Source organism: Rhinatrema bivittatum, chromosome 6, assembly GCF_901001135.1.
Source record: "Rhinatrema bivittatum chromosome 6, aRhiBiv1.1, whole genome shotgun sequence".
NCBI classification, from domain to species: Eukaryota; Metazoa; Chordata; class Amphibia; order Gymnophiona; family Rhinatrematidae; genus Rhinatrema; species Rhinatrema bivittatum.
In genome coordinates, this window is record NC_042620.1 from 257,864,997 (window position 1) to 257,890,972 (window position 25,976).

Here is a 25,976-nt window from a genome sequence, read left to right on the forward strand (position 1 = left end):
GCAGTGCTGACACAAGTTAGAGGGCACTCCAAGCTGAGATGCCCGAATATGACAGGCAGCAGAGAGGGAAAGGTATTTAGGTTTCTTAGCTACAGGCACCATTAGTCTGTCAGTAGCTTATAGGAAAATTATTTATTTTTTATTTAAAGGTATTTATATACCGCTTTTTAAAATAAAATTTTATCAAAACGGTTTACAATAGTTTAAAATAAAATGAAAAATAAAATACAAGTTAAATTAAATAAAGTACATAAATTTAGTTAAATAGCTAGGTAGTTACTAGCTTAAAATAAAAATTCTTAATTAAAAAGAAACAATAATAATAATAATAGAAGTGTGCCATGGTAAACAGAAAGGAGAGCAAATTTAGTTCTTACCTGTTAATTTTCGTTCCTGTAGTACCACGGATCAGTCCAGACAGTGGGTTGAGCCTCCTTTCCAGCAGTTGGAGACAGACTAAAACTTGCAGGATGCCCTATATCAGGACAGAGCCTATCCTTTCACCCTTCAGTATAACGTATGTCAAAGCAGAAAACAATAAAACCAAGAATAGGATCAAGCAAGTAACCAAAAGCTCAACAGAGCAACCATAGAATAATGTAGAAGCATAGTATACCTATACGCTCTTGCATAAACTTGGTATAAAATAACCACCAAGGCTTCCGGTGTAAATGCTCAGTAATCTTGCACCAAGGAAAATATGAAATCTGCAGACCTGCAAGAAAACAAGCTTCGAGAGGACAGAAGACAGACAGGGAAGGGCGTCTGGACTGATCCGTGGTACTACAGGAATGAAAATTAACAGGTAAGAACTAATTTTCCTTTCCTGTACGTACCCAGATCAGTCCAGACAGTGGGATGTACCAAAGCTTCCCTAAACTGGGTGGGACCGAGACAGTCCCGCTCGAAGCACTTGCCGCCCAAAGGAACTGAACACCGGAGCTCATACATCCAGACAGTAGTGCCGAGCAAAAGTGTGCAGAGACGTCCAAGTGGCAGCCCTGCAAATCTCCTGTGGAGAGACAGACTGACTCTCCGCCCAAGAAGTAGCCTGAGAACGCAGAGAATGGGCTTTCAGACCCTCAGGAAGTGGACGACCTTGACAAAGATATGCCGAGGAAATGGCTTCCTTCAACCACCGCGCAATCGTGGTCTTAGAAGCCTGTTTACCCAGGTTGGGACCACTCCAAAGGACGAAGAGATGGTCCGAAATGCGAAAGTCATTGGTGACTTGAAGATAATGAATTAAGACTCGCTTGACATCCAGTCGATGGAGGTCGCCCCCAGCCGTACCCGCAATCTCCTCCGGAGAGAACGCGGGGAGTTCCACCGACTGGTTGACGTGAAAAGCGGAGACAACCTTAGGCAAGAAGGAAGGAACCATCCTGAGAGAGACCCCGGAATCAGAAAAACGCAAGAAGGGCTCCCGACAGGACAGCGCCTGAAGCTCGGAAATACGACGAGTAGAGGAGATAGAGACTAGAAAGACAGTCTTAAGAGTAAGATCCTTGAGCGTAGAGTGGCGAAGAGGCTCAAAGGGAGCCGCACAGGGAGCACGAAGGATGAGGTTGAGACTCCAAGATGGACACGTGGCCCGAGAGGGAGGGCAGAGGTATCTAACGCCCCTCAGGAGACGAATGACGTCCGGGTGAGCAGCCAAGGCATGACCATCCACCCGACCCAGGAGAGAGCCAAGCGCAGAGACTTGAACGCGTAAGGAACTGAAGGAGAGACCCTTAGAGAGACCCTTCTGAAGGAAAGAAAGAACCAAAGGAATCTAGGCGGAGTGCGCCGGGACGCCCGCCTCCGTACATGCGGACTCAAAGACCTTCCAGATGCGCACATAGGCCAGAGAAGTCGACTGCTTCCGGGCTCACAGCAGGGTGGAGATGACCTCCTCCCTATAACCTTTGCGCCTCAGGTGACACCGTTCAAAAGCCAGGCTGCTAGACAGAAGCAATCGGCCTGGTCGAAAAATACAGGCCCCTGCCAGAGGAGACGAGGGAGATGACTGAGGCGCAGGGGCCCGTCCACCGCTAGATTGATGAGATCCGCGAACCACGGCCTTCGCGGCCACTCGGGAGCGACGAGAATCACCGGACCCCGGTGGAGTTCGATTCTCCTGAGAACTTTCCCTACCAGAGGCCACGGGGGGGAACACGTACAGAAGCACATCCGCCGGCCAAGGGAGAGCCAGAGCGTCCACGCCCTCTGCGCCGTGTTCCCTCCAGCGGCTGAAGAACCGATTGGCTTTGGCATTGTGCAGAGTCGCCATGAGGTTGAGATGAGGAGGACCCCACCTGTCCACTATCAGAGCCATGGCCGCGTCCGAGAGTTCCCATTCTCCCGGATCGAGCGACTGCCGGCTGAGGAAGTCTGCTTGAACATTGTCTTTTCCGGCGATGTGAGAGGCCGCAAGGCACTGTAGGTGACGCTCCGCCTAAGTGAGTAGGCGGCTGGCTTCTAAGGCTACCAGGGGACTGCGAGTGCCCCCTTGGTGATTGATGTAGGCGACTGTGGTGGAGTTGTCGGACAGGACTTGTACCGCCTTGCCGAGGATCAGAGGAAGGAACTCCTGAAGGGCCAGGCGGACCGCCAAAGTTTCCAGCCGATTGATGTGCCAGCGCGACTGAGTCTGGGACCATGTCCCCTGGGTGGACTGAGATAGGCAGACCGCACCCCAGCCCAACAAGCTGGCATCCGTGGTTACTATCGTCCACTGTGGAGCTTGAAGAGGCATCCCTTGTAGGAGATGAGGAAGGGACAGCCACCACTGTAATTCGTCGGCAGTAGACTCCAAGAAGGGAAGGACTACGTGGAACTGCTCAGACACTGGTTGCCAATGAGACAGCAAAGCTTTCTGTAATGGACGCATATGAGCAAAAGCCCAGGGGACCAGATCGATGGTAGAAGCCATGGAGCCCAGGACTTGGAGATAATCCCGGGCCGTTGGTGAAGATAGCGCAATCAAATCCTGAACCTGACCGATCAGTTTGAGGGCTTGCGCCCGAGGTAAGAAAACCTTGCCTACTCGGGTGTCGAAGTGTGCTCCCAGAAATTCCAACTCCTGGGAGGGCTGAAGCTTGTTCTTGGAAAAGTTCACTATCCACCCGAGAGAGGCAAGGAGCTCCAGGACTTGATCCACCGCCCGCTGGCAAGAGGTCTCCGACTTGGCCCTGATGAGCCAATCATCCAGATAGGGATGGACGAGAATACCTTCCCGGCGCAAGGCCGCAGCCACTACTACCATTACCTTCGTGAAGGTGCGAGGAGCGGTTGCGAGGCCGAAGGGGAGAGCTCAAAACTGGAAGTCCTGGTTGAGAATGTGGAATCGGAGAAACTTCTGGTAGTCGTGGTAGATGGGGATATGAAAATATGCTTCTGCGAGATCGAGGGAAGCAAGGAACTCTCCTGGACGGACCGCCGCAATGACCGCCCGCAGGGTTTCCATGCGAAAGTGGGGGATCTTGAGGGCCTGATTGACCCTCTTGAGGTCCAGGATTGAGCGGAAGGACCCGTCCTTTTTGGGCACGGTGAAGTAAATAGAATACTGGCCGGCACCAATTTCCCTTTCTGGGACTGGGACCACCGCCCCCAGATCCAGAAGCTTGAAGAGAGTCTGGACCACCACGTCCCTCTTGGCCCGGCCGCAAGGTAAGAACAGAAAGAGATCTGGAAGTTCCCTGACGAGGTCGAAAACGTACCCGTCTCTGATAATGTCGAGGACCCACTGATCCGAAGTGATTTTGACCCATTCCTCGAAAAACAGGGAGAGGCGTCCGCCAAGGTAAGGGAACGAGGGATGGGCCGGCTGAACTTCATTGTGTGGCAGGTTTAGCGGTGGTACGCACGGGCTGGCCCTCGCGAAAGGGCCGTCTGCCACAAAAGGACTGCGACCAGGACTGCGCACGAGAAGACCCCCCTAGGAGTACCGCCCCGCCCTCGAGAAGAGAAGCAACGCTGACCCCTGAAGCGAAAGCGAGAGGCCGCGGAGGACCGAGAAGCCTTAGGGCGGTCCTCTGGCAGTTTATGGACCTTGTTGTCAGCCAAGGAGTCCATAAGCTTGTCGAGGTCCTCGCCAAAAAGCATCTTACCTTTGAAGGGAAGCATGCGCAGCCGGGTGTTCGAGGACTGATCAGCCGACCAGTGGCGAAGCCAAAGGAGCCTCCGGGCAGCCACTGCTGAAACCATCGCCTTCGCCTGGACACAGACCAAATTGTAGAGGGCGTCCAACACGTAAGCGATTACCGCCTCCAGACGTTCGGCCTGTTCTGCCTCATCTGGTGGAAGCTCCCGGGCGCAGAGTAACTGTTGGACCCACTGGAGGCCTGCCCGCATCATGAGGCTGCTACAGCAAGACGCCCAAACCCAGAGGGCCAGGACATCGAAGATGCGCTTCAGGTGAGCCTCCAGCTTACGATCTTGCGAATCCTTTAGGGCCGTGGAACCTTCCACCGGGATCGTGGTGTGCTTGGCCACTGCAGAAACATAAGAATCCACTGATGGATATCGCAACAGCTCCAAGCCCTCTTCCGGGAGAGGATAGAGCTTATCCATCGCACGTCCCACCCGGAGCGAACCCTCAGGAGCCTCCCATTCCCATAGGATAAGGAGCTTAAGCATGGGGTGGAAGGGAAAGGCCGAGGCCAGAGCCCTCCCAAAACCGGGTTCATATCCTTAGGAAGTGAGGCCATGAGATTATCCACGGAGGGACTTTCCAGACCCAGCTCCTCCAAAACAAAAGGGAGGAGGGGCTCTAGCTCCTCAAGAAAGAGAAGAAGGGCTCTGGAGTCATCCCCCTCTAGGGGGGGGGGGGGGCATCTGCCAAATCTGAGGAAGCAGCGGGGTCTGAGGACCCAGGAGACACCGGGGGAGGGGAGCACCCCCGGGACCACCCGCACCCGAACTGGTCCCTGAGGCTCCGCAGCCGGTCCAGAGGTCAACGGCGCTGAGCGAGGGATTTTAGATGGGTGGGGGGGGCTTTCATCCATCTCATGCAGGCTAGCTAAATAAGATTTGTGCATGAGGAAGACTAAATCCGTGGAAAACGGGACCCTGGATTTACCGGGGGGGGGGGGCGCGAGGGAAGGTCAGGACCCCCCTCCTGGAAACCCACGGTGGCCAAATCAGGGGTTAAATCGAAAAAATCTGGCCCCCCAGCCCCAGGGAGCACTGAAATCGGCCCAGATGAAAAATCCAAGATGGCGGCCGTTCCTCTGCTGACCCGGGAAAGGCCTAGTCATGCCGGGAGGAGTGGAGCCCTGGGCTAAATTTGCTTGTCCTGCCGAGGAGGGACCTTCCTCACCCGGCAGACAAGCAGTGCAGAGGCCCTGCCGCGAAAAACACGAGGAGGACAGCCCACAAGAAACACAGGCTGTCAGCCGGGACATAGCAACCTCGGCTGAAGAAAAAAAAAGCTGAAAAAAACAAAGCTTGATTGACAGCCTGTACAGCAGGAGAGAGCAGGCGGGAACCTGCTGCCTTCTGCTTCTCTGACTGCCGGATCTAATCCTATACTAACCAGAAAAAGTTAAAAAAGCTGGTCAACTGTTGCAAATAAGTTAGAGGTAGGTGAGTACCTGCAACTTATTAAGTTAAAACTTTGAAACTCTTTTTTTTTTTTTTTTTTTACTGAGCGCAGCAGCGGGTTCAAAACCCTCTCGGCAACCAGAGGGGGAACGAGGCCCAGAGAGCGTGGGTCCCCACACCTGGAAGCGTACACGAACTCAGGACTAAGCAGGGAACCCCCTCCTGCAAAAGGGGACAAGCCCCCCTGAGCCGGGCAAGTGCTGGGAGACTGACGTCTCCTACATAAAAAGGCACTAAAGAAGGCAAAAATTCCTTCAGAGATTCACTTTCTATAATTTTTAAAAACAAGAACCAAAAGAAGTACTTGCTTGAACCTAAAGAGAATAAAGAGGCTGACTAGCCTACAGCAGAGAACCAAAGGGGAGATGCTGCACCTGCTGGGAGACAGACGAATACTGAAGGGTGAAAGGATAGGCTCTGTCCTGATATAGGGCATCCTGTAAGTTTTAGTCTGTCTCCACCTGCTGGAAAGGAGGCTCAACCCACTGTCTGGACTAATCCGGGTACGTACAGGAACAAGCGACTGAAGATGTGTGTCCAGCTGAATTCATGCTAAAAAATTTATGCGCACAAAATTTGTGTCCCAAGGTTATGTGCCGCAAAACTAAACTTACTGTCACCGCACCAATCCTAGGTGTACAACCAATATGTTCCAGAATGGGCGCACAGGCATCGCTCCCAAAAGAAACTGGGTGCACAATTCAGATGCACTTGCACACACCGATGGTCCTGCAGAGGGCAGCCGAATGAGCAGAAAAGGGTGAGAAAACGCCACTGTGGCCTACCAGGCAATGCACAGAAAGAAGACTAACCATGGGGCCTAGCCCACCCAGGTTGCCCAGGTCCCTTAACCCCCATGGGATTGGGAATGAACGTTAGAATGGTGCACTGAGCATGGAGACCGGAGGAAGTCCTACAACAACCCCTCTAACTCTGTATCTGACTTTTTTTTATTTTTATTTTTTTTAAACTTACCTGAGCTCAGCCTTTCCTGGCTGAGTACAAAAGACTTTCTCCAGCTGCAGGGGGAATGGCATATACCGTCACCGCCGCACTCAGCTTCCTGCATATGCCTTTCAGCTGCTTAAATCAGCTAAGTCCATGCCGGCTGAAAAGCCATCTACCGGACCAAGGAACTCTTCTGAGGAACCACGGAAATCACCTCAAGAATTCTCAACAGGGGGAGGGACCATTAGGTATCACCACATGAGAGCTGGGCAACTCAAAGCTCCTTTTAATTCTCCTCTAAATTTTGAAGCAATCTCTAGTAGGAAAAAGGACGTCCACCATCTGCTGGAGATGGAGAATACTGGCAAGCTGTCATGGCAGGAATATGAATATATATATCTATATATCTATAGATATATCTATATAGATATCTATAGATATATCTATATAGATATCTAGATATATCTATAGATATATCTATAGAGATATCTATATTTTTTTTTTAACAAAGTGGTATGAAATTTATCATTTAGGTAAGATTTTTTAAGTAGAGAGTATAGAAATCTTTTAAGAAACAATTAGGATTAAATGTAAGTTTTTAGGGTAATTAATGGAATTTTCATTTCATATTTCTAATTGCGTGGGATTTATTTAATTACTGTTAAATAATTCAGTGTTGTTTTGTTGTCTATTTTATTTATTAATAATTTTTGCGTGTCCAAACTATCAGGGTTGTTCCCCCTGAAGAAGTCAGGTTGGCGAAACAAGGGCCTTGTTGGGATATTCATAACAGCATACCCAAAGGAACACCTTTTTCCAGAATTGGGACTTCACAATCAATATACCCAAAGGAACATAAAAAATTGTTAACATCTGGGTACTTTTGTTTTTTCATGTTGTCATTGTTATTGATGAGCTGCATTTTAGATCAATTATCCCATGTAGTTAGGTTCACCATTGTCTAGTTATTAAGTATACATATTCAGTAGTGCTACATGTGTGATACATTGTTCCGAATACTGTTGAAGGGAAGGTTAGAGTTAGAATTATTTTTAAGTCAAGTCTAAGTGGTTTGTTTTTGTTTGTATTTGTGATTATACTTAAGAATTATAGCTATAAACCACATTGTACTTTGCTTAATCTCATAAGTGCTTTTGCCCCACTCCTTTTGGAGTTGAGTTTTGTTTATTTTTTAAATTTTTTAAAGTATTATAAGCACTAGTTAGTACTACATATTGCCTGATAGTTTGTTTCTATATAAAATGTGACATCAGTTTGCTCCATCTCCATCTACTGGTTGAGGTGCATAACCCACTGGTCCTGAATCCATCTATCCACATGCTAGGAAACTACAGTTAAACAGTACACCAAAGTTGAGATGCACAGCCTGATGTATTGTTCAGCTATAGGTGCCAGCTCTGAGAGCTTATATTGGAAATTAAAACTGGGTTTTAGGTGGATTAAATTCACATTTCTAGTGGCCAAAGTTATTCTATTGATGTGCATGGTGTGGCAGAAGTAGCTAAATACTACCACACTGGGCACAGCAATAGTATAATATGGCAATCAGAAAGCATAGTTGCTTACCTGTAACAGGTGTTCTCACAGGACAGCAGGATGTTGGTCCTCACATATGGGTGACATCATCAGGATGGAGCCCAATCACGGAACACTTTTGTCAAAGTTTCTAGAATTTTGACTGGCCCCTACTGGGCAAGCCCAGCATAGGACTAACCTTGCATCCAGCAGAGGTCCCCCTTCAGTCTAGTGTATAGCAAGAAGTACGTGCGAAAAATAAAACAACAAATCGCAAGAGAACTCAACTCCGCGGGGTGGCAGGCGGGTTTCATGAGGACTAACATCCTGCTGTCCTGTGAGAACACCTGTTACAGGTAAGCAACTCTGCTTTCTCACAGGACAAGCAGGATGGTAGTCCACACATATGGGTGAGTAGCGAGCTGAGGATGCCCGAGCAATGCACCAAATGCACCCAAAGACTGGTAGGATGTTGGGTAGTTAAGCTGAGAATAAGTTTCGTAGGTTAGACTGGTCAAAAATGGAATCTTGCCGACCAGCATTATCCAAGCAATAATGGGCTGCGAAGGTATGTAGAGAGCTCCAGGTAGCAGCCTTACATATATCAATAAGTGGCACCGAACGAAGGGGTGACACTGAGGTTGCCACGGCCCTAACAGAGTGTGCTTTCACACAGTCTTGTAGCAGAATGCCTGCTTGCTGGTAGCAAAAGGAGATACAGTCCGCCAACCAGGAGGAAAGGGTCTGTTTTCCCATTAATTACCCAATTTGATGTTCTCGAAAGAAACAAATAATTGAGTGGACGTCCTGTGGGCTGACGTGCACTCCAGATAAAAGGCTAGGGCACGTTTGCAGTCCAGGGAACGTAGAGCTTTTTCTCCTGGGTTTGAATGGGGCCTTGCAAAGAAAGTAGGTAAGATGATGGATTGATTAAGATGAAATTCCGACACTACCTTTGGTAAAAACTTAGGGTGTGTATGGAGGCCCACTCTGTCATGTAGAATTTTAGTGTAAGGCAGGTAGGTGACTAATGCCTGTAACTCACTAACTCTGCGAGCGGATGTTATAGCGAGAAGAAAAATTACTTTCCAGGTGAGATAGCAGAGATCGCAGGAGTGGAGAGGCTCAAACGGAGGTTTCATGAGCCGCCCTAAGACCACGTTAAGGGCCCAAGCGGGGGCCGGAGGGCGCAAGGGAGGTTTCAGGTGGAGCAAACCTCTCATGAAGCGTGTGACTAAGGGCTGTGTTGAAACAGAGACATCTCCTACTCTGTTGTAGAAAGCTGCTACTGCACTGACATGCACTCTTATAGAGGAAGTTTTCAGGCCTGATTCTGACAGATGCCAGAGATAGTCCAGAAACTTCTCAGTGGAACAAGTGAAGGGGGTCTATGGACATGGACGTGCACCAGACCGTAAACTTCTTCCACTTAGAAAGATAAGAGCGTCTCGTGGAAGGCTTTTGTGAAGCTACCAGGACTCAGGATACAGACTCTGAAAGGTTAAGGGGTTGGAGTATTAACCTTTCAACATCCAGGCCGTCAGGGACAGGGCCTGGAGGTTGGGGTGGCGAAGGCACCCGTCATTCTGAGTTATCAGAAGCGGATTCTCTCCTAGAGGGATGCACCGGCAAACTGATAGATCTTGGAGGATTGGGAACCAGACTTGGCGTGGCCAGTGAGGGGCTATCAGAATCATTAAGTCCTTGTCCCTTCGTAACTTCACGAGAGTCTTCGATATGAGTGGAAGTGAGACTTGGCGTGGCCAGTGAGGGGCAATCAGAATCATTAAGCCCTTGTCCCTTCGTAACTTCACGAGAGTCTTCGATATGAGTGGAAGTGAGACTTGGCGTGGCCAGTGAGGGGCTATCAGAATCATTAAGCCCTTGTCCCTTCGTAACTTCACGAGAGTCTTCGATATGAGTGGAAGTGGAGGGTTCGCGTAGAGGAGACCGCTGGACCACGAGAGGGCGAAAGCGTCTCTCGGCTGTGAGTGGCGGCTGCGAGTGAGGGAGCAGAAGTTCTCTATTTTGCGGTTGTGGATGGACGCAAAGAGGTCTATTTGTGGATATCCCCAACGTTGGAAGATTGTGTCCGCTACCTTGGGGTTGAGAGACCATTCGTGCGGCTGGAAAGTTCGACTCAACTTATCCACTAGAACATTGCCCACGCCCAAGTAGGTCGCTCTGAGGTACATCGAGTGGGAAAGAGCCCACGTCCATATCTGTGCAGCTTCCTGACACAGAAGGTAGGAGCCCGTTTCCCCTTGCTTGTTGATGTACCACATCGCCACCTGATTGTCGGTCTGAATCAGGATGGCCTTGTTTGAGAGGCATTCCTGAAAGACTGAGGGCATATCTTATCGCTCGAAGTTCCAGGAAATTTATTTGATGTTTGGCTTCCTCTGGAAACCAGGAACCCTGAGTCTGTAGGCTGTTGACATGAGCACCCCAACCTATATTGGAGGCATCTGTCGTTAGGATAATTTGAGGCTCTGGAACCTGAAAGGGAAGGCCTTGAAGGAGGTTGGAGAGTTGCATCCACCAGGCTAGCGACAGGCAGAGCTGCTTGGTAACGTGGACAATGCTGGACATTGGATGGTAAGCCTGAGTGTACTGGGACTTTAGAGTCCACTGCATGACTCTTTGTGAGGCGTGTCATTGGAGTGACATGTACAGAGGACGCCATGTGACCCAGCAAAATGAGAAAATGACGAGCTGTCGAATAACACCGATTCTGGAGGCATTGTAAGAGGGATATGAGAGTACAAGCTCGATCGTAAGGGAGGAATGCTTTTGCCTGCATGGTGTTCAGGTCGGCTCCTATGAAGGATAGGGTTTGAGACGGAACTAGGCTGGACTTGGGGTAGTTGATCAGAAACCCGAGAGACAGCAATGTATGGATAGTTAGACATAAGGAGGCTAGTGCATCCCTCTGAGTTGGAGCCCTTATCAGCCAATTGTCGAGATAAGGATAGGCATGGACACCTTGACATCTTAGGTAGGCAGCGACCACTACAAGGCACTTGGTGAAGACTCGAGGAGCGGATGCTAGGCCGAATGGCAGTACCCGGTAATGAAAATGCCTGGGGACGACCAGGAAATGAAGGAATTTGCGGTGGGACAGAGTGATTGAGATGTGTGTATACGCGTCCTGAAGATCTAGAGAGCAAAGCCAATCTCCTCTTTGTAGAAGAGGCAGTAGAGAACCCAAGGTCACCATCCTGAATTTTTCCCTCTGTGGATATTTGTTTAAGGCACACAGGTCCAGAATTGGACGAATGCCCCCTGACTTTTTTGGAATGAGGAAATACTTGGCATAGAACCCCTGCCCTTGCTGGGAGAGGAGCACTGGTTCTATTGCCCGTGATTTCAGGAGGGTTGACACCTCTTCCAGAAGAGAGGAGTGGTCGGATGACCCCCATGTCGGCCGAGGTACCGACAGTAAGTTGAGGTGGTAGCCCTAGGTCAGTGCAGCAAGTACCCACTGATCAGAAGAGATCGTGTGCCATATGTTGGTGAAGTGGCACAACCGACCACCGACGGGTATAGACGGCAGAGGAGGTTGGCTTACGCTTTCCAGCGAGGAGTCAAAATCCAGCAGCTGGGCCCGGTGGAGGGGTTGGATGAATCTTCTGAGGCCGGGATTGTCTGGCTTGACCTTTTTGGTAAGGTCTGGAGGGGCGACCTTGAGTAATAGTAGGATAATATCTCTGTAGCTTGAAGGACAGCCGCTTAGCGTCTCTTCGGAATGTCCTTTTAGATGTGGATGGGAAATCAGTAGGCATGGATGAAAGCTGGCGTAACGTCTTGTGGTGATCTTTGAGCTGTGTTACAGTCTCTTGAATTTTGTCCCCGAAGAGATTATCACAGCACAGGGCAGGAGTCAGCCAATTGGTCCTGTACCTCTGGTCTCAAGTCAGAGGACTTTAGCCAGGGCCACCATCATGCACTAATTCCCGCTGCCGACACCCTGGAGGCAGTGTCAAAAATATCATAAGCAGCGCGGACCTCGTGCTTGCCAGCATCTAGACCCTTCTGAGCCAGGGCATTCAGCTGGTCCTGAAGCTGGCGGGTAAAGATTCAGAGAAATCCTGGATCTTCTTGAACAGGTCTCTGTTATACTGGGTCACGTATAACTGGTAGGAAGCAATGCGAGAAATAAGCATAGATCCATGGAAAACATGATGGCCAAATGCGTCTAGGGACCTCTGTTCTTTTCCTGGAGGAATGGAAGAATGAGGTTTAGAACGTCATGCTTTTTTCTGGGTTGACTCCACAACCACAGAATGGTGATCCAGCTGTGGTTTTTGGAAGCCAGGGGCTGTCTGCACCAGTTAGGTGGCATCTGTTTTCCGATTCACCGGTGGTTCAGAGCCTGGATGCTCCCAAGTTCTCTTGCAAAAGCCAATATATTAAAAATCTTGCTATGATAACAGGTAAGGGCTTATTTTAAAGAGTGACCAAAGTGCTTGAGGCTTTCCAAACTGGAGCTGCCCTAATCAGCACTGGACTTTATAATCATTGGTCACTCTGTGCGTGTGTGTAGAATGCTGATGAAAATACCGGCTACTTATACAGATGCTTATAAAACAAGCTATCTCCACATCACACTTATCTGAAAATGTCCACTGTGTTGGCGAGCATCTTGATGGATCAGATTCCTACATTGCAATGTTTCGGAGTATTAGTTGATCTCCTTCTTCAGGGAAAAGATTCGCATGTGTGGAGCAACCTCATTTATCTATAAAGAATGGACATTCGTTAGTGTAGCCCTACTGAACATTTTAAGGCAAACATTAATGGAAGGCACTTACACGGGCAGTCAAATCCTGCGTGTTAAGCGCTGTAAAGTGAACTTGCTCAGCGCTAAAATAAAACATAATGAGTGAAAATAATCTTATATGTGGAACAAAGTCTATGTTCAGGGTAGAGACTGTCGATGCTCTATTACTTACAATGAAGGTGCTGTGGGCTACCTGTCGCTTTAAGGTGCCGGAAGACTGACAGCGAACGCTGGGTTAAATACCATTTTTAAAGGGAAAAGAACCGCCAAACTTAGAGTGATTGACAACCGGAAGTGACATGAACTCTGCATGTCAGATTAATGTAAACTATTCAATTTTATCATTTAATCCTGTAGGTTCTAATGTTTGCAGACGATAGATCCACTGGTTCTCTTTATAATTGAGTAAGGATGATCGATCGTACACTGAACATAGACTTTGTTCCACATATAAGATTATTTTCACTTATGTTTTGTTTTAGTGCTGAGCAAGTTCACTTTACAGCGCTTAACACACAGGTGGCTTCACAAACTGCCTAAATAAAGATAAAATCTGTGTTTGTGTGTCCAGAGCTTAGCCTGACCTGTGGCCCCTCACGGGACTTCCCCTCATGGGCGTGGTCAGCTGCCACAGTGTCCAAGGGTCCACCCAAACCTTACAAAACATAACAGTATCCTCAGTTCCACTGGTGGAAGAGCACCGATCAGCACATCCAGTCTGCTTAGAAGCGGTGCGAGCACCGTGGGTATGGGGTCGGTGACTGGGGCTAGCATCGGTGTCTGTGTCGATGGAGGTTGGAAGCCCTGTAGTGCTTTACCAATGGCCTCTTGGATCATCCGATCCAATTCCTCATGGAAGCCTGGGGCATGCAACCCCAGCTCCGGAGTGGGAGGCAATAGTGGCATAGACGGAGGGTCCACCGGTGAAAGTGGCGTGGCGGCTCCCTGCACCGCTGAAGGTGGGGAACACCTCGGTGACCCGGTCGCAGAGGAGGATGGGGCCTTCTCTGGACGGGATTTCTTTGTCGGTGGCTCTGTCAACACCGATGCCGAGGGCTTGCCTGGATCAGCGGACTCAGCCTTCCGATGACGGTGTTGACGCTTTTCACGATGTTCTCCTCAGTCCTTCTCCTGAGGCGGTGAGGAAGAAGTCGACACCGGAGTAGTCTATGCTGGTTGGGCAGCACCAGTGTCCTGCTGCTGGCGAGAGGTCGATGGCACCGGCTCAGACGATGTCGAAGCGGTTGATGGAGTCGGGGGTTTTGACTGAAAAAGAAACTCCATCTTCTCTGAGCGGGCCTTACGGCCCTTCGGTGTCATGGTCAGACTCCATACACAATACACAATCCCTATGAGGGTCTGTGATGGACATTGTCCGAGGACAGTCGGGGCACCGATGAAAACCCGACGCCATGGCTTTGACAAAAATTTAGCTGCGGTGTGGTCAATGGCCAGTAGGCCCCGAAGGGAAAACTCGACGGGAATCGACCACAAACGAGGGCAAAGCCTTACCCTTCGACGCGGAGTACGGAATCGATAGGGGGACCCCTATGGGGTAGAAAATTTTGAAAGAAGTTCCGTGAGGAAAATTCCTGTCCGGAATCTCTAGAGAGCTCCTTAACCTGTGTGGCTACTGCCGTACGGAAAAAAAAGAGACTGAAGGGAGACCCCCTGCTGGATGCAGGGTTAGTGCCATGCTGGGCATGCCCAGTAGGTGCCAGTCAACGTTCTAGAAACTTTGACAAAAGTGTTCCGGGATTGGGCTCCATCCTGATGTCACCCATATGTGAGGACTACCATCCTGCTTGTCCTGTGAGAAATGTGAGTTAAGTTTTACTCCTGCTCTGACCCATGAGTTAAATTTCCAGCATTAAGAAAATGTGCTTTAAGCTGTTTGCCCTTCAACACACCTCCCTGCATTGCTAATGAATAGCTAATGCCTTCTTTTACATGGGATTTGCATGCGCTCACTCTAATCTTAGCACATGTTTTTACCCCTCTTTTAGCAAACTTTAAGGAGTTAAAACGTCTATTACATAACCAGAGTTTTTACTACGAAATATTAATAAATTCCTTGGTGTTTACCGATCATCTTCTTCGTGTGGTTGCAGAATTAATTTATGCCAGAAAAATGCATGCTAAAACAGGAGTAAAAACCTGTGCTAATGTTAGCGCCCCTTATTTCATCAGCCCCAGAGAGCCTTAAGACCATCTAGGGTCTGGATGAATAGGTCAGTACTCGTTTAGAGTTAAGGATGTCTCCCTTAGCATCATGCTAGATCACCAAGCAGGTACTGATGCAGAGGAAAAGGTGCAGTTACAGCTTATTAAGGCAGATACCCCAACAACAAAATAAAGAGACAATTCATATTTGTTCTTTTGTACAATAAAAGGTGTAACGACATTTATATAAAAAAAATTACTATTTGAGTAGCAAGTAAATGCACAAATTATTAACATATTTACAGATGAAACACAAAGACAGAAAAAGAAAGGTCACCGCAATAAGAAATTCAGTCTCTGAGTTCCGCTGACAGCACTTGCTCTTTAAGGTAACAAAATATAGATATATATTTGTACACAAGGTGGTTTCAGCCTTTCTCATGGAGTATCATCAGAGGCAAGAAGAGATCAGTTCTAAAAGATGAAATCCTTTTAAAGAACTGTTTGGTGGATGGGGATTTACCTCTACTCTGTTTTCTTTTCAAATATAATTTTTAGGTACAAATCATTTGTGGGATGCCCAATGCTTTGTCAGCTACTATAAATATATATATATTTTTTTTAAGATGAAGTGGGGGGAGAAGGGTTGTTCTGTTTGAGGCATACAACCTTATCTATTGTTGCAGAATGTTTGGAAACAGAGGAAGATTTGTTTAGCACTTAATTATCCAAGGGTGCTAGAATCACAGATTCATAACAGAACTGAATCATAGTTTTATGCATTTGTAATGCTCTGCCAAGGATCCCTAACCTTGAATGATAAAGCTTTATAAATGTCATTCTAAGGCTGCCTAGAGCTGAATAATAAAACTTTGTTCTTAAATAGAGTCTGAATCTTATAAACACAACATATTGCCTTCTGTCCTTCCTTACAATTAAATAATTCTGCAAACATTAACTAGATCAATTTGCACTTTTGACTACTTTCCCTCCTCCCTCTTTATTGAAATGTATTTCCCATCATAACTAAAGCAAAGCCTCCCAAAAAATCAAAGCATTTCATCTTTGAAAACAGTCTCTGTGATATCACCTTTTAGTGCACCATCCAAAACAGAAAAGAAAATGATATTTTGAACATTTTCAACTGAACATGTGTAAGGGGACAGAAAATTATTTACATTTTTTAATGGTAAGAAATAACAAAGATTATGTACACAGCAAATAGCGCAGGTTTCTACAAGAAACAATTCCGATCCATCTTTACAATATTTACAGATTTTCTTCTCCTAAAGAAAAAATTAATTTGTGTCCTTTTTATATAAATGTTTTTGTCCTTTTGTGGAGAAGGCTGTGGAATCAGACTTTAAATGATATAAATTTGCCTCTCCTTTGCCCAAACATGGTCTACAATCTTTCTTTTCCAAAGAGAATGAAGCTTAGACTTATAAGCACAGAAAACCCTTTCAACCTTCACAAATGCAGGTCACTTCATTGAAAATTCAGGTGATCCAAGATAGGAGCAAAACAGGAATATATTTTATAATTTGTTGGGTGGGGCAAGTGCAGGGAATGCAGCTGTTTAGAGATGTTTGCATCTTCTTAACAAGGGGAGAACAAAACTCTGTGCTTATGTGGCAGAAAATCCAGTGGCTAGGTGGCCATTGGCAATCACAGAAACAGATTTGGCAAAAGTGTTTTCATGACCACCCAAGCTAGAGAGAGATTTCTATCAGATGCTTTAGCAGGGCAGAGATGTCCAAGCTATATATTAATGTGGGGCTGTGGTGTTAATTTAGAGACACAGCTCAACTTCTACTGAGTTAGGGAAATCTTTTCAGCAAGGGTACTGCAATGCCGATTGCCAGAGTCCCAAGCAGCATCACATGCATACATATAAAGTATGAATACAATACAGATAAGTTAAAGAGTGAAACTCAAGGAAGACTTTCTGAAACAAGGGCACATTACCATAATACAAGGTGTGCACTTTTTCATTCTCTTAAAGGATAAAAGTATAGGAAATAAAATGTTTTGTCAAAAAAGAAAGGCAACAAGATTAATAACAAAAGGAAATGCAATGATGGCTAAATAAGTTGTAATTTCAAAATAATTTACTAAACCAATGTTCTAGAAATTTAAACTAAGCGTACGTGCTCTCTTTAGGTAGCATCTATGCATATGGCACCACTGTTATTCCCAGCTCAGATCTGCTCTGTTTCTGATTGTGGTCAGTTACTATACATTTTAACTAGATTATGATGTTCAGAATGTGTTCTTGTAGAAACAAATCTCACACATTCCCATTTGGTGACTGAACTACTGGGATAAAACCACCAGTTCTATTAAGAATACAGACTTAGCACTGTATTCTGCTGTCACTGTAGTAACAGTGTAAAAATAAAAGGGACTGGATTTTAACAAGGGAACTAAGCTAGAATTTAACTGAAAGAGCAGCTATACGCACAGACGCTACTGTGAAGTAATTTAAGTTTGAATATGGATAAGAGATTATTTTGGTGTTTATTGGAGAAGCACAGATCAGTATTATTAAAATCATTTTGGGATTAGGCATAATCAATCTTCATACTGGGAACCACTACTTTCTGCCACCAAGTCTCTGATAACGTGCTACACGTACTACAACACAGTAACATTTAGAAAATAATAGGAAAAATCAGAGCTGTGTGCATAATGATGAGGTCCTTCAGAAATACACAGACAACATGAAAGAAGCAGAATATTACAAAATATTTGCTACCACAGAGCAAAGAAAAATATATATATTTCTAAATTTTAGATTCTGGTGCCCGAAGGGCCTCTGTTTGCAATGTTGGCTAACTGAGGACATTCAAAATCCACACAGACCCTGCTCATGTGTATATATATATATAGTGTAAGAAAAGTAGATTAATGGAGGAGGAAATGGGGCTGGGTTCCAACTGTACGCCACTGAGTTCCTAAGCAGTCATGGAGATTTGTTTTATTCTTATATTCCCTTTTCAGAAAATGGAATCCTTTCTGGAGGTAATTTTTAAATTGTGTGCTTTTGTGCAAAGTCCATAGGTACAAAATATCACATTTCAAAGGAAAAGTACACATTTAGTTTCTCTTTGAAAATTGTAGTAGTGAATATAAAATAGCCAAGGACCATTGCATCTGCTTTTCTTGTGTAGGTAGAGTTTTTATAGTAAATAAAATGCATAGTTTTAAAAATAAAACCTGTGATATTTTTGATCCCACCCATATCACGCCTCTGGGAACAACTTCCCCAAATGCAGACCAAAGTATATGTATTGTGGAACCACATGTTTAGCTATACTGAGGGGTAATCTTCAGACAGCCAGTATACCTGGATAAAACACTACTTACCCACATAAATGGCTTTAGAAAATTGTCCTCCCAAAAACTAACATATATACATATACACACACACTTTTATATATTATATAATTATATACATATATATATGTGTGTATGTATGTTACACACACTTAATAGTATACAAAACATTTCTGTATTGACGTCACTGGTAGTTCATATTTAAGTGTGTATATGTATATATGTACAGAGACACAGGCACCTTTTAGACCTACTTTGCCACTGCAGCTGAGAATCCCAGCAGGTACTGGATACTCTTAACTGTCCTGGAGTTCTAGATGTCTCTATAGAAAGAGGTGAGCAGGTACAGATAGAGAAAAAGGGATCAAATTTCCCTAAGCATTTAGAGTGATTCCAGAAATCCAGACTACTTTAAAGTTTCATCCCCAGCACAATAAATGTATGACAAAACTTCAGCCTTAAGGGGGAGAGAAGTTAGATATTTTATGCTCTAGGCCTCCTTATATGCATAACAGATGGATATGCAGGTGGTGTATTTGCCAGAACATGAGCCAAAACCTGAAAAATAAAAACCAAGATTACAAAAGAAAAAAAAAGGGCAGGTAGAGCCATGACAATACCAGGTTGAATACTCCTCCACAGAACATTCTGCATATATAGAGTGCCACAATGTACCACGAGGTGCTATGGTTAAAAGATATGACATGCTTGGTGTTTCAGCGCATCAGTTGAGGGTTCCCCGGCAGTTTTCAGTCCCACACAGGCAAGGAATCTTGTTTTCCTCAATAGGAAACTTGTAGTCATAGGTGATCTCCTCATTGACACCAATAGGCTGCTTGGAATAGATGACTATCTTCTTCTGCGACTCTATGGTAATGACTTTGGCGTAACAGTTCGGCTGGGAAAGGGACAGAGAAAAGTGCAGTGAAGGAAGGAGTCCTGATATGAATAGAGGGAAGACAGTTTTGAGTAATATTTCTATACTGAGATGGGAAATAGATGCCTGGAATAACCTATCAGCAGAGTTAACAACAAAACATCTGGTACAGAATTTAAGCATGCCTGGATCAAATGCAGATGGCAAAGAGTTAGGGAGCATTAATGAGAGTGTTTAACAAGGTATAAAAACCTATAATAGGATAGGGCCATAAAGATGAGATGACAAAATTGACTTGCACAGAACAATGGTGCAGCTGTGTTAAGCTTCCAAAACAATATGCAGTGGTGGCAGGTGTTTGGTATATTCTCAGATACAATCAGGAAGATGTGGCAAGTTTCCTATCATGGAGAGCAGATGACTTAACAGTTCCCAGTTAAAAACAAGAGGATGAATGATCTCCTGTAGGTGGTCAAGTTTGTACAGCTAACAGCTGGGAGATATCTTTGGTGCCGTAGGTAGTGGTAAGGGCAAGAAAGGGTGATGACAAAAAACTAGATTGATGTATATGGTCAACTTGTATGGCTGACAGTTAAGAAATATCCTTATCTAGAGCAGTGTAGTCAGAAGCAACCAGGCAGACTTTGTAGGCAAAATGGTCCTTCTGTCAGCATCTATTATGCAACAAAAAACACTGCAAGTCCTTAATATTTTAAATCAAAGAATTCAACAGAGAAGACCTTTAAACTGGAAACTGTAGCCATCACTTGAACTTGTTGAAGGGGAAATATATGAAAATTGGTTCTTACCTGCTAATTTTCATTCCTGTAATACCACAGATCAGTCCAGAAAAGTGGGTTGTGTATCCCTACCAGCAGGTGGAGTCAGAGAACAATTAAAACTTTGGGCACTGCTACATAATGAGAGTGCCACCTGCAGTCACTCAGTATTGACCTGTACCCAAGCCCATGCTAAAAGAACTAAATAACGAAGGGTAGCATCTAACCAAAATTTCTGGACTACCACTTCATCGCTAGCAAAAACCAGACCGAACAACTGCTAAAACTGCTCCATGAATCATGTCTGAAAAAAAGGAGCTTGAACAATAAAAAAAAACTTAAGCAGGTTCTGACCAAGATAGTCTTTCGGTATCTGAAGAAAGGGGTGGGCCTCTGGACTGATCTGTGGTATTACAGGAACGAAAATTAGCAAGTAAGAACCAATTTTCATTTCCTGAACATACCCAGATCAGTCCAGAAAAGTGGGATGTACCCAAGCCACCCTACACTGGGCGGGAACCCAAAAGACCCGCACAAAGCACACTCTCCCCGAAGGACGGTTCATCAGAAGCCTTAACGTCCAATTGGTAATCTTTCATAAAAGTGTGAATAGACGACCACACCGCCACCCTACAGATCTCCTGAGACGACAGTAACTGACACTCTGCCCAGGAGGTAGCCTGAGCCCTAGTGGAATGAGCTCTGAGGCCCAAAGGCACCTGACGCCCTCGGGCTATGTATGACGAACAAATGGCCTCTAATCTAACAAGAGATGGACGCCTTAGACGCTTTGTCCCCCTTTTTGGGACCACCAAAGAGAATGAACAAATGATTGGAATGTCAAAAGTCATTGGTAACTTCCAGGTACCGCAATAAGATGCGTCGCACATCCAAAAGATGAAGCTCTCTGCCCTGAGAGGACTCCCGTGACCACTGAGGGAACCCCGGAAGCTCTTCAGTCTGAATGACGTGAAAGGCCGATACAACCTTCGGAATGAAGGATGGAACCGTGCGTAATGACACCCTATCGTCGTAGATCTGCAGAAAAGGGTCACGACACGACAACGCCTGTAACTCTGAAATCCGACGAGCCGAGCAAATGGCCACCAAAAAGACAGTTTTCAACGTCAGATCCTTCAGCGAAGCTCTGCGGAGATGCTCGAAAGGGGGACCAGATAGTACCCGAAGCACTAGGTTCAAACTCCAATCTGGACACACAGAATGGACGGGAGGCCGTAAATGCTTAACCCCCTTGAGAAACCGAGCAATATCCAGGTACACTGCAAGCAAACAGCCGTTAAACTTTCCAATCAAAGCACCCAGAGCCGCCACTTGAGCACAAAGGGAAATGAACGCTAACCCCTTAGCGAATCCCTGTTGCAGAAATTCCAGGACCCGCGCAATGTCCACTAACGGATTGAAGGAACGCTGGTGGCACCACGTCTCAAACAGGAGCGTGGAAATGACCTGTTCGGAATAACCCTTCAGGCGTAAACGACGCCTCTCAAAAGCTAAGCCGCGAGAGAAAAGTGATCCTCCCAATCCAAAATATGGGTCCCTGCTGAAGCAGATGCGGCAGATGAGCAACTGCAAGGGACCCTTCTAGAGCCATGTAAACTAGATCCGCGAACCATGGGCAACGCGGCCACTCTGGCGCTACGAGAACCACCCTGCCTGGATGGAGTTCTATCCAACGGAGAATCCGACCGATTAGGGGCCATGGAGGGAAGGCATACAGTAGAATTCCAGTGGGCCAAGGGCACACCAGAACGTCGAGCCCTACCGAGCCCCTCTCCCATCAACGGCTGAAGAAGCATTCTGTCTTTGAATTCGCCTGTGTTGCCATCAGATCTAACTGTGGTACGCCCCACCTTGCGCAGATGAGGTTCCACGCTTCGAGGAACAGCTCCCACTCTCCTGGGTCGAGCTGTTGCCAGCTGAGGAAGTCCGCCTGAACGTTCTCTATTCCTGCGACATGAGAAGCGGCAATCTCCCTTAGATGACGCTCCGCCCAGGCAAACAGGAGTCACGCCTAGAGCGCTACTGCAGGACTTCTCATCCCGCCTTGCCTATTGATGTAAGCCACCGTCGTCGCATTGTCGGAGAACACTCGTACCATTCTGCCCTGGATCCAGGGTAGGAATGCTTGCAGGGCAAGTCGAATGCTTGCATCTCGAGACGATTGATAGACCAGGATCCTTCCCATCAGTGACCAGAGGCTTTGGGTGGACGTGTCTGCACACACTGCTCCCCAACCAGATAGACTGGCATCGGTGGAGATTATCAGCCAATTCAGAGGGTCCAAGTCCACCCCCCGTTCCAGATTGTCGCTCGAAAGCCACCAAGACAGACTGACTCTGGATTGTGGAAGCAGCGGCATTAGTAGGTGGAATTGCTCCGACACCGGACTCCATTGCCACAAAAGCGCACACTGGAACGGTCGTAATTAAGCAAATGCCCACAGAACCAAGTACAAGGTGGATGGCATGGAACCCAGGACTTGCAGATAATGCCATACTTTCGGATTCTCTCTCCGGAGAAGGGCATGGATTTGGCCTTGTAACTTTGTCACTTGGTCTTTCGCCAGAAACACTTTGCCGCGCAAGGTATCAAACCAAGCTCCCAAGTAAATCAGGTCTTGGGTGGGTTCCAAGTGACTCTTCTGCACATTGATGACCCACCCGAGGGACTGTAAGGTGAACATCACCATGCAAACTGATCTCTCGCAGTCGTCCTGAGACTTCACGCGGATCAATCAGTCGTCCAGATAAGGGTGGACTAAAATTCCTTCCTTGCAAAGAAAGGCCACAACCACCATCACACCTTGGTGAAAGTTCGAGGAGCTGTGGCGAGTCCAAATGGGAGGGCTTGAAATTGGAAGTGCTGCCCCAAGAGCTTGAAACATAGAAACCTTTGGTGGCTGAACCGGATTGGAATGTGCAGGTACGCCTCCGTGAGGTCCAGCGATGCTAGAAACTCCCCTTTCCGTACCACAGCCATTACCATCCTCAGGGTCTCCATTCAAAAACGAGAAATCCAAAGACAACGGTTTACCTTCTGCAGATTGAGTATAGGACGAAATGTGCCCTCCTTTTTGTGGACCACAAAGTAAACAGAGTACCGGCCTTGTCCCTGCTGTGCCTCCAGAACTGGGACAATAGCCCTGAGCTCGAGAAGACGCTGCAGGGTCACCTGCACCCCCTCACGCTTGATGTGGGAGGCCACGCGGGACTCCACAAAAACCTCCCGAACTGGTCGTGAAAACTCTAGTGCGTAGCCATCTCTGATCTCTTCCAGGACCCAGCGGTCCGAGGTAATCCTTGCCCATTCTGTGTAAAAGTTGGATAATCTGCCTCTGACAGCTTCAATGATGGAATGGGTTCTCGTGGCTTCAATGGGAGAGTTTACTGTTTCCGGCACCGAGGTTTCCAGAGTCCCTACCGGAGCGGCGACCACCGCAAAAGGACTGCTGGCGTCCCGTAGTTTGTTTAGGACAAGAAGGCGTAGTATATCTGGCGGCTCTATACTAGCGAGAATCTCAAAGACGAGCCCGAGGAGGAAAAAGCCTTCTTTGAAGATCTCCTATCTTCTGGCAATTTATTGCCTTTGGATTCCCCGAGCAGCTTAACTAACTTATTGAGGTTGTCCTCTAAAAGGAGCTTGCCCTTAAGGGGAGATTACAAAGCTGGGACTTCGAAGACAAATCCGCCGCCCAATTGCGCAGCCAGAGGAGTAGACACACCACCACCACTGATACCATACTCCGAGCCAAAGTGCGCACCAGGTCATAAAGTGTATCCGCAACATAAGCGATGCCCGCCTCCAGACGGGCAGCCTGCAGCAGCCCATTGCCGCCAGACCCCGATGTGGAAGCAGAGTCCTAAACCCAGCACAGGCATGCCCTCTGCATAAGGCTCACGCAATCTGCCGCCCGAAGACTCAAAGCAGCAACTTCAAAAACACGCTTCAACTGGATCTCCAGTTGAAGCTGCAGCCCCCGCTACTGGAATAGTGGACTTTTTTCTGACCGCAGAGACCACCGCATCCACCTTTGGAATCTTCAGGTGGTCTAAAACATCTGTAGACATAGGGTATAGTTTTGCCATAGCCCTGCCAACCTTCAGCCCCGCATCCGGAGCATCCCACTCACGGATTACCAGCATGCGGACCCTTCTTGGGCAACGGGAAAGAGGGTGTAGGACCCCGAATGTCATCAAGGACAGGATTAACCCCTTCATTGTCAGATTCTTCCTGATAAACCTTAAGACCCAGAACATCCAAGACCTGGGGAATATTGATGTTAATATTAATATTTGTGTCCTCTCAGTTTTTCGCTCCCTCCCTTCCCTCCCCCCCCCCCCGTACCTCCCACTTTTCATTCCACACCCTTGTAAATATGCTATTATCATATATATAGACTATTTTCATGTTAATATTCTATTATCATGCACAGAGTTTCTATCATCATCTGTTCAAGTTTTTCCTGTTACAATGTATTCAGTTTTACCCTGTTTGATGTAAACTGTTATTGCTGTAAACCGTTGTGAAGGTTTGCTCCAAACAATGGTATATAAAACTGACAAATAAATAAATAAAATAAATAAATAGGGGCCTCAGCTCGTCCCACTTAAAAAGGCAGACCACGCTGAGATCATCTCCGTCAGCAGATATGAGATAGTCACCATCGGGATCATCAGGATCAATGTCCCCTGGATCCTGAATGAGGACTGGGTCTGCCCCCGGAGTCGTTCCCGGGGTTGTCGGAGCGCCTGACCCCACACCTGGATCTTGTGGCACCTGGAGGGTGTCTCCCATCTGGCGAGGCTGCTCCCCTGGACGCTGCTGCGGATCTGCAACCTGTGCCTTCTTACCAGGGGGTCCTGACAGATCCGTGCATGAGTAAAATGAATTCAGGGGAAAATCCCTCTGGGTCCCCCTCCCCTGAATCGCAGGGGGTGACATCACCCGCGAGATACTCCCCCACGGAGGCTAAAACGGGTGGTGAATCTCCATCCCCTGCTCTGCAGCATGAGGCACTCCCCCCCCTTCTGCGGGTGGGTCGACAGGCCCCGACGAGCCCTCTATGCTTAAGACGCAGGCAGTGCACATGGAAGCTGCATCTAGTGCCTGACCGCGGGCCCCAGTCCCTACCGGACATGAGCGGCAGGCCGGCGATTTTGAGCGAAGGCCCATAACACAGACCGCGCAGCCACGCGATCAAACTGAGGGGAAAAGTCGCTGCCGGAAAAAAGGCGCACGCACTGTCCATCGGCGCGGGAAGAAACAAATACAAAAATTCAATGCCGGCAGCCCAAACAGCATGAGCAGTGCTGAAAACGCGGCGAAACTCGGCGCAAATCCCAACTCACCCTCTCCCTTCAGGGAACACCCCGGAGCCCCGGGAGTTGAAGGAACACGCTGCCAAACTCCCGAAACAGCTGCTATAGGCAGGCCCCCACTGCACCGACTCCTTACCTCAGAGGAGAAAGATGGCCGCAGGCTAAACTTTTTTGTTTTCTGGGGTTTTTTTTTTTTTTTTTTTACAAAAAACTTTACGGAGCCAAATTAGTGCAGGAGGAGAGGGAGCAGGTAAAGCAGCCTTGGTGAGGAGTAGTCAGGAGCCCCTGGCCTTCCACCACCGAGCTGAAGCTGGCGAGACCTAGACAGGGGTGTCCAACCCCCCGGACGCCTGGCTTCCACTGAGGGATGGCCCACGAAGTTGCCTAACACTTCAGGAAGCAACCTAATCAAAAAGAAAATATCTCTTTAAACTCTAACTAAAAAAATAACTAAGAAACTAGGAAGACTGCAGGAGTGCATCTCTACTACCTGCTGGAGTCAGAGAAATACTGAGTGACTGCATAAGAACATAAGAAATTGCCATGCTGGGACAGACCAAGGATCCATCAAGCCCAGCATCCTGTTTCCAACAGAGGCCAAAAACCAGGCCACAAGAACCTGG

General features: G+C 47.2%; 1 protein-coding gene across 1 annotated transcript in view; it reads right to left on the reverse strand.

Moving 5' to 3' along the window:
* Window positions 1-15,235: 15,235 nt before the first annotated feature.
* The window catches only part of SETD1A (SET domain containing 1A, histone lysine methyltransferase), a 374,529-nt gene continuing 363,788 nt past the window's right edge, over window positions 15,236-25,976 (reverse strand). The window contains exon 19 of the mRNA XM_029606903.1: window positions 15,236-19,256. Within this exon, the coding sequence (XP_029462763.1) occupies window positions 19,083-19,256 (174 nt within the window). The 3' untranslated portion in view covers window positions 15,236-19,082. The remainder of the gene's footprint in view (window positions 19,257-25,976) is intronic.